The sequence below is a fragment of the Rhopalosiphum padi genome, chromosome 1, assembly GCF_020882245.1.
Source record: "Rhopalosiphum padi isolate XX-2018 chromosome 1, ASM2088224v1, whole genome shotgun sequence".
Taxonomy (NCBI): domain Eukaryota; kingdom Metazoa; phylum Arthropoda; class Insecta; order Hemiptera; family Aphididae; genus Rhopalosiphum; species Rhopalosiphum padi.
The window spans coordinates 13237878-13252260 of record NC_083597.1 but is presented as its reverse complement, the minus strand read 5'-3'; the positions used below and the strand labels follow the sequence as shown (position 1 = coordinate 13252260).

Sequence of the window (14383 nt, the reverse complement as noted above, 5' to 3'; positions counted from 1 at the left end):
CTGTATACTTGAACGCCAACATGTCATCATCTATAGAATTGTTCTAATGTTAACGTAAAGGATAAAGTCTTAATATTATATATTATTTATGATTAATGATTATATAAACCTGTTTTCTTTTTAGTTCTTAATACACTGGACGCAAGTAATCTAATTTATTTTTACATTAAGTAAGAGTGTAGGTAATATTTTTTAATTAAAATATAATACTGAACTGATACGTATTTTGACTAATGTTTGCAAGTATTCAGTGACTATTGTGTAAAGTTAAACGAATGAATTATGAGTGATATTCGATGTTTCCATTTGATATTTTGAAACGTTTTATACGATCCGCGGGAGAAAAATACTTGCAAAATTTCCATATCAGCAGCCACTGTTGGTAGCGTGAAGTGAGTTTATACACGAACACGTTAATCTGTATTCGAAATTTGGTTGCCCTGCATAAATCGCGCGCACATTTGATAATATCAAATATCAATAAATAAACACCATAAACAGCTGTTTTGATAATGGCTAAAGAGTTTCAAAATGTAATGATTTATTTTTTACTGACTACTCTATTCTTCTAATTTAAAAAAAAATGAAACCAGACCAATTTACTCGAAATTTCGATTCATAGAACGGAATCGTTCTACAAATGTATTTAAGTGTGATGTTTATAGTGAGTTAAAATATGATGCCTAATTTATTATTTGTAATTATTCAATTAACTGTGTTAACATTTGTTTTGTTATTTTTTTAATTATTATTTTATAGTTGTTGACATGGGATCGATTGCTTCGGTCCTTCAATGGCATTGTAGTTCTTGTTCACTGATAAATCCCACAGATCGAGTGACTTGTATTCGATGTAATGTACATAGAAGTTATGAGTGTAAGAAAAAAGTTGACCGACTTAAAACACGGACCATTCATGGATGTCCTACGCCTTATGTCACCGATATTCTGTGCGCTGAGGCAGAAATTGCTGCTGGAGCCTTAAGACTTGATGATGCGTAAGAGAATTACTATATTTTATGAATTCAAATTTATAATGTTTTCAAATTCACAGAGACCCAACCAATATTGATCATAAACCATGTGTAGTTAAGCTTCAATTTAAGTCTGTTATTTTACAACGACGTAAATCATGGAATGGATTTGAGTATCATTTACACATGTCCGTTAGGCCATCAAAGAGTTCAACACTACTTACAACAGAAAATGACTCTTGGTTATGTAATACCTGTAGAATTAGAAACTGTTCAACTCAACAATGTCAAAACTGTGATTCGTTTAGAAGAACTAAAGGTCGAAAAAATGAAATTACCCCTATTACCATTAATATGCCAAACGGTAAGTGTGTAATAAAAATATCTTTTCTAATCAATAATAGTTATGTATTATTAATTTGTTGTAGATTTTGAAAAAAAATCTACCAGTAATTGGACTTGTGAAAAATGTTCTTTTACTTTAAATCCATTTTGGTCAGATTCCTGTGAATCATGTGGTTGGAATGCTATAACAATGATGCGTGACTGTGTACGCTACACGCCTCCCAAGAAAAAATGGGCATGTAAACGTTGTACCTTACTTAATGAATCTAATACAACAGTTTGTAATGCTTGTGGTGGATCAAAAGCTAAAAGTCTTTGCCCTGATGATGGAACATTACGGGAGTATTGGACATGTGATAAGTGTACATTGAAAAATAAAATATCAGCATTAGTATGTAAAGCCTGTAAAACAGACAAACGTGCAAATAAAAAAAGGCGTTCAGATAGCCAGTGTCCAACTTGTACTTTTGAAAATGAGCCTAATGCTAAAAGATGTGCAATGTGTCACAAACACCTTGAACCAGAATATTATTCTTCTATATTAATATCAAATCATCCAAAAAAACAAAGTGAATTAATGGAAAACTTAAGAAGAATTGAAGAACAAGAAGCACGAGAAAAATGGAATGAAATAGTGCTATTTTGTATCCAAGTAAATAGATTATTTTTTTTATCAATGTTATTCTAAATTACTGTACAAAAATTATCATGCTTTTAATAATTCATAATAATATTTTAAAATCTAATTTTCAAATCTATTTTAATCAATTAAAAATAGTAACAAATAAAAAACTAGTTACAAACTAAAAAAATATTATTATTATTAGATTTTGAAATAAAATATTTATGAATTATTAAAATAATATTAAAAATCAATTTTTTTATTATAAGGTACAACATTTCTATTGCATTAATATTTTCTAATATTTATTTTACAACTTTAAAAATTCATTAAAGTAATTAACATGTACCTAATATAGTATCAAGATTTGATATTAAAGGTACATGATAATTATTAGCATATTCAATTTAATTTTTATTATTAAATAACACGATATTTCTAATTTCTGTTAATGCTTTACAGTAGTTAACATATTAGACAGTTAACAAGTTTATTCATACATAATTTCAATATTAACTTACTAATTATTTTTAGAATCTTTTAAAAAAATTGTCATGATTAAGTAATCATATAACTGCAACAATTTTAATACAGTAAAAACTCTTTATAACGGAAAACTATGTAACGTAAATATTACATTATATTGGTTTGATTTATAACCTGTTATATAATTCCTATATCCTATATTATGAAAACTCTATAACATAAGAAATCTATTGATTCCTTCAAATTCGTTATAGAGAGTTTTCACTGTACTATAAAAATGTATTTTTAATTTTATAGAACAGTCAAGAATTTGTTGATGATTCTTTTCCCCCCGCTGCCAAATCTTTATATTATACAGAAAAACACGAAAGCTGCCGAGTAACACAATGGTTAAGACCTGAATCAATTATCTGTTCAGAATTGGATAAAGAATCGTGCTGGACTGTATTTAGAAAACCAAAACCTTCAGATATAATTCAAGGTAAATATAAAGTAAAATACATTATAAAAATATATAATTTTAGAGTATTATCTTATTTTTAAACTATTTAAAAAATAAAAAAGGTAACATTTATTAAGCTTGAAAATATTAGTTAGACTAAAATTATAATTGTGTATACTTATTATTAATCATTAATGCTAATTTCATTTAGGTGTTTTGGGTAATTGTTGGTTGCTAAGTGCTTTAACAGTCTTAGCAGAACGTGAAGATTTAGTTAGACATGTTATGGTTACCAAAGATTATTGTCAACAAGGTGCATACCAAGTTCGACTTTGTAAAGATGGAAAATGGACCACAGTTTTAGTTGATGATTTATTACCATGTGACCACAAGGGAAATTTAGTGTATAGTCAGGTTTGTACAATACCTTCTTATTTTTGTATATTAAAATAATAATTAATTATTCAACAGGCAAAGCGTAAACAATTATGGGTTCCCTTGATAGAAAAAGCAATAGCTAAACTTCATGGTTGCTATGAAGCACTTGTTTCTGGTAGAGCAATCGAAGGACTTGCTACCTTAACAGGAGCCCCTTGTGAAAGTGTGCCATTACAACCATCATCAGTTCCAACAGAAGATGAACTAGATCGTGACCTGATATGGGCACAGTTATTAAGTTCTCGCCTTGCTGGTTTCTTAATGGGAGCATCTTGTGGAGGAGGTAATATGAAAGTTGATGAAGACGCTTATCAAAATAAAGGACTAAGACCAAGACATGCTTATTCTGTATTGGATGTAAGAGATATTGATAATCATCGATTGTTGAAGCTAAGAAATCCTTGGGGACATTTCTCGTGGAATGGTGATTGGTCTGATGATTCTGACATGTGGTCAGATAAATTAAAAACAATGTTGATGCCAGATGGGTGTTGTGAAGGAGTATTTTGGATATCATATGATGATGTTTTAAAGTAATAATTCAAAATAATATAGTTTTTTTTTTTTTTAATTAAAATATGTTGATTATATTTTAGATATTTTGATTGTATTGATATATGTAAAGTAAGAAATAATATGTGGAATGAAGTAAGACTTAAAGGATATTTGCCACCGCTGTCTTCAACTGATCACTTATCATGTGTGGTCCTCACAGTCTCAGAACCAACCGAAGCAGAATTTACACTTTTTCAAGAAGGACAAAGGCAAATTGATTTTAGTTTAAATCAAAAATATTTACTAATATTGTTATATATATTATGTATTTAGGAAATCAGAAAAATGCAATAGGAGTCAACTCGATTTGTGTGTAGCAGTAATGAGAAGTAGAGAAGTTACAACTGAAAAACCTGTATGTATTGGTCGTCTTGTTGAACACAGCAAACGTCAAGTCCGTGGATTTGTTAGCTCACACAAGATGTTGGAACCAGATGTTTATGTTGTTGTTTGTTTGGCATTTAATCATTGGCATACAGGTTATTTTTATTTTTATTTGATATTTTATATTAATTTTATGAGTACGCTAAAATATATACTAAGTGATTAACCAAGCATGACAACCCTCTTGTTCTTTAATAATACATTAAATTTCTGATTTGTGGAATTTTTTAAGTAAATTAGGATTATATTTTCAAATATCATTTAAGGAATATCTTAAGACATATATTAAAATGTATGTACTAATTAATAATAGTTCTTAATAATGGTTTTACAAAATTTAAAAAAAATATTAATATTTAGTCGCTCAATACTCATTAATTAGTCATTATAATATATACAATTATAAAAAGTTAATACATATTAGTATTAATTAATATAATTTTCAAATCATTTTATCTTGAATATTTATTATTGTGAATTATTATTCTTATTTCAAAAAGTTTAGTAACTCAAAAACTAATACTAAGCAAATACTGTGTATGTATAATACTAAAATATAAAAATGCTCATAGTTTGATGTTGAGGTAAAATGTTTATGTCCTATATTATAAACTATACAAGCTGCCTCTAGGTCTTAAGTATAAATTAAAATTTACAAAAAATCAGAATTTGAATACAGCATCTTTGGTAAATCACTCGCTTAGTATCATAAAAAAATAAAATAAACCTAGTATAACTTGTAATACTTATGTACATGCCTATATTATGTTTACAGATTTGGTAGATCCTTCAGTATACCCTGAGTTTGTTTTGGCAATTCATAGTTCTAAACGATTATTGGTAGAACAAGTGTCACCACCTTCCTTTGTTTTGGCTGATACAATTATTAACTTAACCTTAGCAAAAGGACAAAGACATGAAGTAAGTTTATCTATTTTAATTAGATAATATTATAAACCATAATTTACTACAAATAATGTTATAGGGCCGAGAAGGTATGACTGCTTACTATTTAACCAAAGGATGGGCTGGACTTGTTGTTGTTGTAGAAAATCGTCATGCAAATCGTTGGATACATGTGAAATGTGATTGTCAAGAAAGTTATAATGTTATGTCGACTAGAGGATTACTCAAAACGATTGACTCTGTTCCACCCCTGCATAGGTAAGAAACAAGGTCATATTCGTTTTTTCCATTTAAAAATAATTTATATAACTTTTTTAGACAAGTTATAATTGTATTGACTCAATTAGAAGGAAGTGGAGGGTTTTCTATTGCTCATAAATTGACTCATAGATTGGCAAATCAAGCTGGACTTCATGATTGGGGACCACCAGGATGTTCTCATTTGCCACAAATACAAAAATCTATTGAAGGACTACACTCTCCTAGACTGATTACTTAGTATTATAAGGCAAAAAATACAGTTAATATACATTTCTGTGATTTTCATTTTTTTTTTACTTTCTATAGTGCGAGTACAAATAATTAAATTAGTTAAACCAAAACTATTGTAAATAGGTTGCAAATAAAAAACAATTTGATTTTGAAATTGTATGTATTCTCAATTGTGTATTTACTTAGTACTACATCTATACTTAATTCTTAGGAACATAAAAACTATTCATTTATGATTCTCTTATTTTTATATTATTTTATAATTTATTTAGTTATCTACAACACAAGAATCTCCAAAAATTATAAAATTAATAAAAATTGATTATATTTGTTTATTTGAAAAGCAAAAATTTTAATAATTGTGCTCAGAGATTTATCTTTTGTTTGTAATTGTATGTTATCTTTAAATTTTGATCTATTCTTTTTTTTTTGTCATATTAAATACACTATTTTTTTTAAACAAATATTCATTAGTGTGATATAATGTTATGTATATATATATTTTTTTTTAATTATAATATATTAAATCACAAATTCTCGATTTACATTGTATGAAGATTCATGGTTTTTAGTCACTTTTATTACTATCTTTATTTGAAAATTATGACAAATTCTATTTGCATTTTACTGGTATCGTTCAAACATGTTTGAGTATTAATAACTAAACAATTTAAATAGTCATTGAATGCTAGCTTAAAAAAAACTTATTTATTTCATCTTGCCAATTTCCAGAGTTAAAATAAATAATAGTTGAAAAAGAAAAACCTAAAAATCTAGAAAATTCTATGTAACTATACAAGTGGAAAAGATCCGCGGAAATTTCTTTTTTATAACAAAAATAAAAATAATAAAAATAATAATAATTATAAAATAGTAAAAAAAAAAAAAAAATAGTTAAAAATAGTAAATAAATAAAGTAAAGTAAGTAAGTAGTATATAGTTAATAAATAGTTTTTGCTACCAAGCTATGTTTAAAAGTTTTATTGTCATTAAAACATATTAATGATCAATAATCATTTTTCGAACTGTCCACTCCACTAGTCCATTAGAGTTCATGCACAAATAGTAAAAAAAAATTTACCAATAGCACACACATTACCTGGTCCTAATAAAAAACAAAATAAATATAAAAAGAATTGTTATTGGTGTTCAAAAGTATTGTTGTTTGTTTAAAGTAATTTCAATTGATTTCGAATATGTAATATAAGTATTAAAGACGTATTTGAAAATTAAGTAACAATACACTTATGATATTTTTACAAAAATCAGTCTATTCAGAAAAAAGTCCAAGAATTAAGATTATTTAGCCATTAAGTGTGTATAAAGAAAATAAGTAATTCAGATAAACCTTTAAATTAATAATCGCTTTGGTATTTTTAATCGTGGATATTATTAAAAAAAAAAGGGTAATATTAATTTTGTTTAATTACCTATACATAAACATGGTTATTATTATACATTTTTTTTTATATTGTATCTGTAATCTGTATAATATACCTACATTTAATTTTTAATTAAAATGACGACATACCCAATAAACTAAATTATTTTGACACAACGTACGTCAAAGTCGGAATTTATAATGCAACTATAACAAAGTTTGAAACAACGTATTTAAGTAACTAACTACGAATTTTCCCATTTTATTTGTGAAGGTAGGTATGCATCAATGCAATGCAATTGTATACAAGTATCTACACGATATAAAATGATAAATTGTTGATAAAATGTTTCGATTATAAAAAATTGGGATGGTTTTGGGTATATGAAATCGGATCTAGTTTGTACTTTGAAAAGGTTTAACTTAAAAATTCTTGGTACTTATTTTTATAGTTTGGAAAAATAAACAAAAAATTGAAGCAAAATTGAAATTTTTACGTATCTAAATACATTTTTGACAAAATCGTTTGTTTTTTACCTAACTTAAAAACTAATAACCGCAGATATTTGAACTTACAAAATGTTTATATTGCTGTCTTTTATTTACGATAAAATTTTCAAAATATATTGACTATTTTTAAGCTATTTATAGGAGTAAGAAAATTTCAATCTTTTTTTAGCTTTATTTTTTTATAAAAATTTTGTTTAAAAAATATTTTTTGTAGAAATGCACAAAAATTTAATATAATAAAGCTCATAAGTCATAAGTTTTTAATTTCTCAATTAAAAAATATCGAAAATGTAATGTCACAATATTTTATTATAGGTTTTTAAAGCGATAATTTTGACAAAATTCATAAAAATCCCGAAAATTATTTTATAGATAAGTTCATAAAAACTTTTGTTTTTATACGTTATAGGTACTTATGATTTAAAAATGTAGTACAAAGTTTTTTTATTAGTTTTTCAAACCTATAGGTAACTTGACCTAAACTATAAATTTTACCAGAATGCTAAATCAATGTTTTATTAAAATTTCAAGTTCAAATGTTTACGACATTCGATATTCACCATTAAAATAATTGCTTCTCTTCAAACAATTTTTGGTATTTTATTTTATTTAAAAAAAAAAAAAAATATTAAAAATAATAATTACAATAGATACTTTAAATTTTTACAACATTTGTAAATTATTATTTCCATTATACGATAATATTTTCAATTTTTTAAAATTCTTTTTGAGTTATTTATAGTCATAATTTTTTTTTAGTTTTTTCTATAAATGTCGATAAAAATTATTTGTATAGACATTTTAAGTTCCAATCTAAACGAAATTACTTATTCAAACGATAAACAATGATGTGTTTATTATTTTGCTAGATTTCAAAACATTATTCATTGGAATTTCAACTTTTATGTATTTTATATGGTATTATGAATTTTACTATACTTACGTAATAATACTTAATACGCAGAATGATGTTATTAAAATATGTCCAACACACGTATATTGTACAGTGTGGCGACACGTTTATATTAAATAATTAACAACACAAGCATTTTGATGCCAGGATGAAGAGTGTGAACATAGTATTAATTAATTTAACCATTAAAGTACATTTACAAGTCTCTTCTTGGAAAAGTCGAAACTCGATGTCCCACAGATAAGGATACGAATCGAGAAGCATTACTAAATCATGTTACGAGACAAACCTTCGTGTCAAAAGATTCAGCACCACCACGGTCCATGACCGTATAAATTTATATTTATAAAAGATCCAGTATATATAAAGGTTCCGATCATGTATAATATATATATCATAAATCATAATAATTGTTAATAAACTTTTTAGGGTTTTCTTTGGTTTGTTCTATTGAAATGAAAATAAATGTTTTAATCCATTACAAACTACAGTAAAACCAATACATTTCTTTTTTCGCTAAGCAATTATAGCATCTAAAATTCTAAAATACTGTTTGTCTAAGTTAAAGACCTATTCTAGACATCTATATTATGTTATCTCCATTTAGACATCAAATATACATACACCACTAGGGCGTGGATGCTGTAACATTTGCAACTTGTTTTCTGTTTTTTCAATTTATTGCCATTTACGTTTTAAATGTACTTACATGACAAGTATGAATTAAAATCTAAAAGTTTTAACTGCTGCAATGTTTTGGAATTTTTGGATTTTTATTGGAATTTTATTGAATTTACTCATTAATACAATTATTTTAGTTATAGTTATCAGCCATCATATTATTATAGATAAGATTATACTTTACCACTTAACCTAACCACTCAACACCTAATGTACACCAGAGAGGTACCCACTCACTTACTTTTTTTATTATTATTTAGGTATTAGGTTTCAAAAATATATAATATGTTTGTAAACATTTTCAAAAATAGTGTCTTACCTATATAAAATATATTTTTAATTTTTAATTTGTTTAAAATTTAAAATGTTTCAGCACACCTGGTCATATTACAAGTAAATTGAATATATATTATAGCATACATTCTTTCGGATTATCTTCACCGAGAATTTATTGTCCTCATTTGTCCGCATATTGCGTTTTTTACGAGGACCAATTGTTCTAAATCCAGGCATCGCTAATAATTCCAAATACAAACTTTTATTCACGTGTATTACTATTGATAAACAATAATAATAATTATGGCCTATGGGTATACTTAAAAAATACTGAACGAATTTTAATTGTGGTTAATTATATATATATAATATAAAAAAATGATTCTAAGGATATTTAAGTCTTATCATAAAACTGCGTGGTTACGCATTTATTAAAACAATTGTAAACTAATAAATGCTCAAAATTTACAACAATAAACATATTATAAATATTTATAATAATATAATATCATTTAAGAATTAAGCAGTTTCAAGATATTTTGCATTTACAGTAGGTATATATATTTGGTTAAACAGATAATTATAAATAATCCTTAAGTGTTTCATTTTATTTGTAACGTTTTATAAGCAGAATAATTAACTACCGTTCAACAAAAGAAATTTTATAATGACTTGCGTGCTCATATTCTTTATTATTAACTTGAATTTTTATTATTTCCCTTCTTATTTTTATCATGATTTACTTTAATTAGTTTTCAAACGAATTTTTGAAAATGTATTATGGATTTTTGTGCATTCAAAGTACCTATGTTTTATACAAAAACATGTAGATTTAGTGTGAGATTTGCCAAACTTCAAAGTTTGACCATACTGGTAGGAAAAAGTAGTATACAAATATTTTATAAACTTATGGTTCACAGAAAGTAAAGGCTGATGATAATAATTAATATGGTAATTAAGTTCTATGATATACTACCTCATTCATATTTTATTAAATAGAAAAATAATATCATGCTAAAACAATCATTTTTATACGATCATATCTAAATATTTTTATACGAATAAATATAATTTTTACGAAATAGATAAACATTCATTATCTAAAAATAAATCATAAATAATTATTTTAACTTGTTTATGATTTAAATTTCATCCTAAAATAGGCATATTGTTTTTTTTTAATCTACAGAGTTCACATCTTAAATGCTATTATTTAATGATGAAAACATTTTTAGTAACTTATCAAAATTACTTATGAACTAAAATTATATAATTTGATCATATTAAGTTTTGTATCTCAGAAATTTTCTCAGGAATTTTCCAATTTATTTGACGTCAAATCGAGCGGAACCTTCGTAATTCGGCATACTTTTAGAGTAAGAGAAGTACTAGAATTCATAAGCTCCAATGACAATATACATGTATATTATGTATATTGTATAAACATAGGAAATCGATGGGAATAATATGTAATTATAAACATGTATCACTATTCTGTATATAGTTATAACATTTTGTAAATCAGTTTAATCTAATAGCGCTTAGCCTTTTAAACCATTTCGAAAACTAGTCATTTAACATTGTTTTACAAACTTTTGATCAATATCGATAATTCAAAAAGAAGTAAGCTTAATAAACCTAAAACAACTTTCAAAACTTGTAACTTGTAATGAGCCATAGAAGTAATTAGGTTCTATAAGGTTAATTTTACATTAGTTACCTACTCAATAAAGAATATCATTATATATTGTATAAACTTTAAATTTTTTTCTTACCAACTTTTTATGTTGTTGTTAAACATTATTTCAAGGAACCGAGCTTAAACTAATTTATACTGTACTAGACATTAGTATAAAAGTTTTAAAATAAACGTGACAGATGAGAAGTAGCAGAAGAAGTTTTCATATACATAATTTAATTATAAGATAACATTTGATCTAAAATACGATTGAGCTGCAGACTATACTAGTTCGTTCTTATTTCAATTTGCGGGATTAAAAAAATAAAATGTAAGTACTGCACTTATGAATAATATATATTTACCAACCTATGATAAATCAATGAATGCATAGGAATGTGTTTGAAATTGTTTACCTGCGGTTAAATTTACATATATTATCATTATTCAATTAGACTGATTTGATTTATGAGGGTGTGTAAAAACATAAACTACCTACCAATATTTATTATTTATAATTTTACGAATTAAATATACATTGAAATAAATGACAATTTAAAACGCTATGGTAGACAATATAATAATTTCATATAAATAAAACAAATTTTTGAAACATTGAAACTATAGTGTACCTACGGAGTAGTACGGACTCTAGAGGATTTGACAATTTTATATTGAAATTACTGAATTTAAATATTTTATAGTCGTCATATATATAAATATAACATGATACATTGATACATAAGTCTAAAGAATGGATTTGATTTCTCAGATTTACACCTTTTTTCCTTTTAAGTTAGTATAGTCACTCCGCTGTATAATGAACAAAAATTAATTTAAAAACAGTGTGATTCTTAAAGAGGAACATGTTATATATTGTACAAAAAACAAATGTATTTTATACACATTAAACACTTATAGAATAAATATTTCAATTTGTTCCTCCATCCTACTCTTCACCAAAAAAAGAGAATCAATATACAAAGTACCCGAATCTAAATAAACTAATACATGGTGCTAGTAGTTAAATTAACTACATTATACGAATGTACAACAAAAGTTGTTATTGTCCACATTTTAATTTTTAACTATTTTTGTCCTAAAATTATTTTAAAATAATTATTGATTTACAAAATTATTAGATAAATGCTTCCCTACACCACTGTCAGTTTTGTTTTTTACTTACAAACAAAATGCATTCTACTATTCTATACTTATGCTATACGTACGTATTTACATGTTTAGAAAACTATTTCGTTTTCTAATATGAATTTTAAATCACGGGGCACTGATAAAAAAAAAAGTTACCGATATAAAAAATTATAGGCTATTGTAATTTTTCTGGCATGATTAACTTGAAAATTGAATGCGTCTTATATCAAAAATGAAATGCGTACTCGTAAAGCGGGTCGGTCTGGAAATATGTAAATACTATTATAAGTCTATAACTAACATAAGTCCTCTATCGACTATCACCTATCACTTAATCTAAGTATAGGTGATAAATAGACGCGAATCTACTGTTTGAAAATATTTGGGTACTAACAACCGTAGATTCTTATTAGCGTATGCCCCATCGTAGTGACGACAGGCTGTTTGAATATTTTTATTAACATCGTGGTTCGTAGGGAAACAAATTCAGAAAACTCGAACTTTATTTCCTGGCGATTAAAGAAAAACTTTAAAATGTCAACACAGCCGATCGCTATCGCTATAAAAGTGTGTTTTGCCATAATAATTACAAGAATACTTTTTTAATTCTGAGTGAACCTGAGCTTTTCTTCTGTAACTATGGTACTATCTATTTATACATGACTTATTGTATAAGCCGATGGGCGGTGGCGCGACGGAGGCATAAGCTCGAAATCGTGTAAAGTGTAAACATGACGACAGTGTATAATATATTATGTACTTGGTTACATCGATGGCACTTTGAACATATAGTTGCATAATAGAATGATTATGGTAGTGTCGTCTGCTGTAAAAATGTGTCGGTGACTAATGACCTACAAATTAAAAAAATATATCATACACGTAAGTATGTATTTAAATAATTATAATATACGATTTTTGTAATCTTTATAGTTGTAGAAACGCGACACTAAACGACAGTCGACATAACCGCGCGTGATATGATTTTAAGGTTCGATAACAATGTAAATAATACCAGTACGGGTTGAAAATGATATAATATCAGGTATATAGATACTGTATTATGTCGTGCAGATCAAAATCTGTGGGAAATAAAAATTAAAATTTTTACAGGAATTTAAATGCAAATTTACGGACTCTGCGATATAGTCAATTTAATTTCGCCTCAAACTTCTTGACCGATCTGCATTATATTAACATCTTAGGATTCGATTATTATTCTGGCCATAAGACTGCTCGGTCGATTAAAACGATGTTTTGAATTGGCATTTGTACAACTGCGGTTTGACGGCTTTTAACTCCGTGATGGTTAAAAAAAAATGCCTATAGGCTATAGTTATATCCAATTTTGAATTGAATTTGGTTATCTCCATTTGAACAGGATATTAAATGCCAACAATTATAACAACTTTGCTGCCCGAGGCTGTATATTATATTTGTACGCATAAAATAATATTACGTGTATTGTATACATACTGTACCGATCTTCCACCATTTGAGTTTGTCCGTGTATCTATTACTATTAAAAAAAAAACTATATTTCGGTTTATTCCGCAGGGAAATTCATCGAAATAAAAAATATATTATAAATACCACACAATCGATAACACAATATATAACAATAATGTTCAATGGCTATATTTAAATAACAGTCAAAACTATTTTCTATATTACAATAAAATATTATTTTTAAACGTGAATAAATAATGCCTGTTGTACTATTTATGCCTGTTATTATATCATTAAATTAAATATTTATAACTTACTTAATTTAACTTAAACATACAAATATAATGATATAGATATATTATAATATATGTATAAGTTCATAAACATCATAACCCTTGAATTAGAATAATTAATTGGTTTCAATAATTTAAATTATTAGATATTAATGTACATAGTCAGTATTTTTAATGTAAATATTTATAAGCATGGTTTCGTCGTTTCCTGTAGATAATATTGAAAAGTTTATTATAGTATTACTATTAAAGTTTACTAATATTGCCCTAATCCAACCTTTAACTATTACAGAGCCTCTAAATAACATCTGTGTTCCGTTTCTAATTTACTTATCTATATACAGGATGATTCAGTAATAAACATCCTTTTTCTTCATTAATAACGCAGATATACAAAATCTGGGTTT

At 26.1% G+C, this 14383-nt stretch overlaps 1 protein-coding gene across 1 annotated transcript; it reads left to right on the top strand.

Annotated features, from left to right (window-relative positions):
- Nucleotides 1–510: 510 nt before the first annotated feature.
- Nucleotides 511–5797, top strand: LOC132932439 (calpain-D). The gene is made up of 12 exons (XM_060998817.1): nt 511–664; nt 760–997; nt 1054–1337; nt 1402–1970; nt 2724–2907; nt 3080–3282; nt 3340–3839; nt 3903–4070; nt 4135–4340; nt 5021–5166; nt 5231–5409; nt 5470–5797. The coding sequence occupies exons 2-12, from the start codon at nt 768–770 to the stop codon at nt 5648–5650; spliced, it is 2850 nt and encodes a 949-aa protein (XP_060854800.1). The 5' UTR covers nt 511–664; nt 760–767; the 3' UTR covers nt 5651–5797.
- The last annotated feature ends 8586 nt before the right edge of the window (nt 5798–14383 follow it).